We start from the raw sequence: 3,568 nt of genomic DNA on the forward strand, positions 1-3,568 counted from the left end.
CAAAGAGAAATCGCAGCTAATGAAAAAAAAGCACTCAATGTAAGTATTTTTGCACATTTAACCATATAAAAGAGACTTTCTGAGAAATTACAAAGCAAATGTTTATATTAATATTCATTATTTTCATTATTACATTCATTCATAATATTAACTTTACGTTAATTAATATTTTCCCCATAAACACTATGTTCTGAAAAAGGCCAAATAGTTTAAAAAGTAAGGAATATTTACAAAAATAAAATTGCGAATAAAGATATGTAATAATTATTATGTTTTTATTAAGAAATTTTTAAGGATAAAATAATAAATAAAAGAAATTCAGTAAGTAAATTTGCTCCAAATTTACAGTTTACAAAAAACCAGAAATTCCTTTGGTCATAATTATTTGTTATTTAAGAAAATTATGTGGATAAAGCATATTTTTAATCTAATTCTCGAATATATTAAAAATGGAAAATGTCTAATGTGTTATATAAACTGAATGTATTTGTCGATAATAAGAGCATTAAGAAAAATATTTCTATTGATTTTTTTATTTGTAATGATTAGCCAAGATTTTTTTTCATTTTTTATATTTTTATAATATTTTTATTTATTTTAATATATATATATATATTTTGTTTTAGTTATATTATTTTAGTTAGTTTTTTCTTATATATTTAATATTAAAAATAACAATAATTAGTATTAATTTATTATTTTGTTTTCTTTTATTAAATAAAAATTAAAGTGATTCTTAAGTATATATTATTATTATTTTTAATATTATATATTTATTTATTTAAATATTTATTATTTTTATTTTACAAATATATATAATTAATTATAAATTAATATTTTTTTTAATTAAATTTTTTATAAGATAAATTATATATTTATATATATTATAAAATAATTATATTAACATCAATAAAAAAATAATTCTATAAATATTGTTTCGTGAAAATTGTCATATATTTTTATATGAATTATTTTTCTAAATTCTATATTTAATTTTATTTTGATTTTTTTTATTTAAAGTTAATAAATTTAATTATTAAAATCTTTATTAAGCAACCGAATTCTACTATAAACTAACATTTTACGATAAATTTTTTTTAGGAAAACATAATTATTACAAAGAAATACAATTATTATTTTTTAATAAATCAGAATCATTTTAACTCAAAAACTATTAAGAGATTTAATGTTTTATATCTTTAACTAACTAGGCCTCCTTATCATCAATTTAATTAATTTAACTATTAAGTATGCCCTGTTTTTATTTAATATGATAGTTAAAAAAATTATTATTTTATTCTAAAACTGATATAAAGTCTAATTCATTTATCTACTCATATTTTTAAAATTGCTTTTTTAAGGACTATAAAAATAAATTTTGTGAGTTTATTTTGAATTCACATTAGATAATAAGCCTTCTTTAGTGGTTTTTTAAGATAAAAGATCATTTGAATATTTAACATTACTACCTATAATTGATGAAGAAGGGCTAAAAATATTATTATTTACAATATTTTTAATAGAGGAAGTGAAGTAATTTTTTTTTAGAAAAAATTTTGAATTTTCTTTTTTAATATTTTATTATTATTATTAAGATTGTTATTGTTATTATTATTATTATTATTATTATTATTATTATTAAATTTTCTTTTATTAATCTTTTTATTAAATAATAATTTTATTTAATTTTTATGCTTCTAATAAACCTTTTTCTTTAGCTTTTTTAACTATTTTTTATGTTTCATATTTTGTGAATTTTTAAATATCTAACTATTCATCATCTAGATTTTTTAATACACTAGAAGTTTTTTTGAAATCTTATATAGATATCTAAGATGGTTATAATAATTTTTATAATTCTAAATTTGAGTTTTTAATTTGAGATTTTTTTTAAAAAAAATTATCTTATGTTTATTATTCATTATTATTTTAATTTTATCATTATATATATTTTAAATTAGCGAACCACTTGAAGATAATGAATGTTACAAAGAATTTTTCCTATTGAAAATATCCTACTCTAAATTATTAGCTTACATTAATCTATTTTTATCCTTTAAAGCTTTTTCATGAAAAGCCGTAATTCCAGTATTTAAACCATCAAAAGAAATTAACTACAAATACTTGTCGTATTTTTCACTATTCTTATTCCATTTTTCCCCTAGTTTTTGTTCAAAAGTCTCCCTATTTATTCTATAAGAAAGATAAGTCACCATAGCCGCAAATGTTTGTGGTAAATAAATATTTCTTTCGTCTTCAGTTTTGTTCTCGGCTTCTTTTTACCTAACTCCTCTTATTATTTACGAAAAAACACTATTTGCCTATGAAGATTTTGCACATTCTTTAAATTCTTTATAGTTTAAGGCGTTATCCTTATTTATATCAACAATTCTATACGTTTAATCTAGTTGTTCCTTATTTACTTCTATATTATAGTTTTGAACATTTAAACCATTTCATTTATATCTAAGGCACCGGAATTATCCTCGTCGAAAATTTGGAAAATTTTATGCGCTTTATAATCTTCGATAAGTTCTTCAGGATATAATAAATATTACCGAGGAGTTTTTTTAAAAAAACGCTTTTTTAACCGATTTACAGTTGACTTAGTATGAAGTTATGTCCGCTTATTTGTTTTTAGTTTGTTTTCGTATTCTGGGTTATCGTCAAATGGTTAGGTACTGCTCGGTTCAACGTATTTTTGGTATAAATATTTAACGTCTTCAGTTTATTATTCAGACATTTGCTTTTTTTTTTTTTTTACTTTTTTTTTTTTTTTTTTAGGAGACTTTTATTCTTAGTTTGCTTTTTTCTTGTCAGTTTTAGTTTTTTTTCGATTTTTATTTTTAATATATATGTAATAGTTAAAATAATTTTTATTATTAAAATGATTATTTTTATTTTTTTTTAAATATATTTTTTTTATTTATAAGCATTTTTTAGAAATCTAATAAAATGTATATTTTTTTTAAAAAAAATTATAAAATACCAATTATTTTAAAATTTTTTTAAAAAAAATATTAAAATATATAGTATGAAGATATATTTATATGAGTATTTAGATTATAATTTATTTTATGTAAATTTTAATAAAGTAGTAATTTAGCCAGATGTAAATCTGTAAAATAGTTTTTTTTGGTTATAGTTGAATATTTATAATTAATTTTAATCACTAATATTATTTTCACAATTTTACAATTAAATATATTTTTTTAAGCGCCTAATAAAAAGTATTATAATAATAATAATTATTTATTAAATATTAGTTTTACTCAAAACTAACTAAAAACCCTTTCTATATTAATTTTCTCATCTTCCAACTAATTTTATTCATTTAAAATAAAATAAAAACCTATATACTATATTACAACTTATTTTATATTTTCATATTTTACAATAAATAATTAACTAAACTATAAATAATAAGCAAATACCATTTCGGAAATAAAATAGGGGGACAATAATCATCTATATTATAACATAATCATGTACAAAAGTAACTACAACAATATAAAAAAACACTTATATTATATAATATATTAGATTACAATATTAGCATAATCTAATT

At 17.7% G+C, this 3,568-nt stretch overlaps 1 protein-coding gene across 1 annotated transcript, besides 7 other annotated features; it reads left to right on the forward strand. All coding sequences in view use genetic code 6, as the record gives it.

The window, feature by feature from the left end:
• The first annotated feature begins 570 nt into the window (after nt 1-570).
• Nucleotides 571-619: a microsatellite.
• A 126-nt stretch (nt 620-745) lies between these two features.
• Nucleotides 746-805: a microsatellite.
• Nucleotides 806-1,574: 769 nt separating this feature from the next.
• Nucleotides 1,575-1,641: a microsatellite.
• Nucleotides 1,642-1,958: 317 nt separating this feature from the next.
• Nucleotides 1,959-2,708, forward strand: IMG5_174620 (hypothetical protein). The gene has a single exon (XM_004029665.1). It carries the CDS (start codon nt 2,225-2,227, stop codon nt 2,603-2,605), a length of 381 nt encoding a protein of 126 aa, XP_004029713.1. The 5' UTR covers nt 1,959-2,224; the 3' UTR covers nt 2,606-2,708.
• Nucleotides 2,709-2,746: 38 nt separating this feature from the next.
• Nucleotides 2,747-2,779: a microsatellite.
• Nucleotides 2,748-2,782: a microsatellite.
• An 82-nt stretch (nt 2,783-2,864) lies between these two features.
• Nucleotides 2,865-2,902: a microsatellite.
• Nucleotides 2,873-2,928: a microsatellite.
• Nucleotides 2,929-3,568: the final 640 nt, after the last annotated feature.

The sequence above is a fragment of the Ichthyophthirius multifiliis genome, assembly GCF_000220395.1.
Source record: "Ichthyophthirius multifiliis unplaced genomic scaffold scaff_1120509251278, whole genome shotgun sequence".
Taxonomy (NCBI): Eukaryota; Ciliophora; class Oligohymenophorea; order Hymenostomatida; genus Ichthyophthirius; species Ichthyophthirius multifiliis.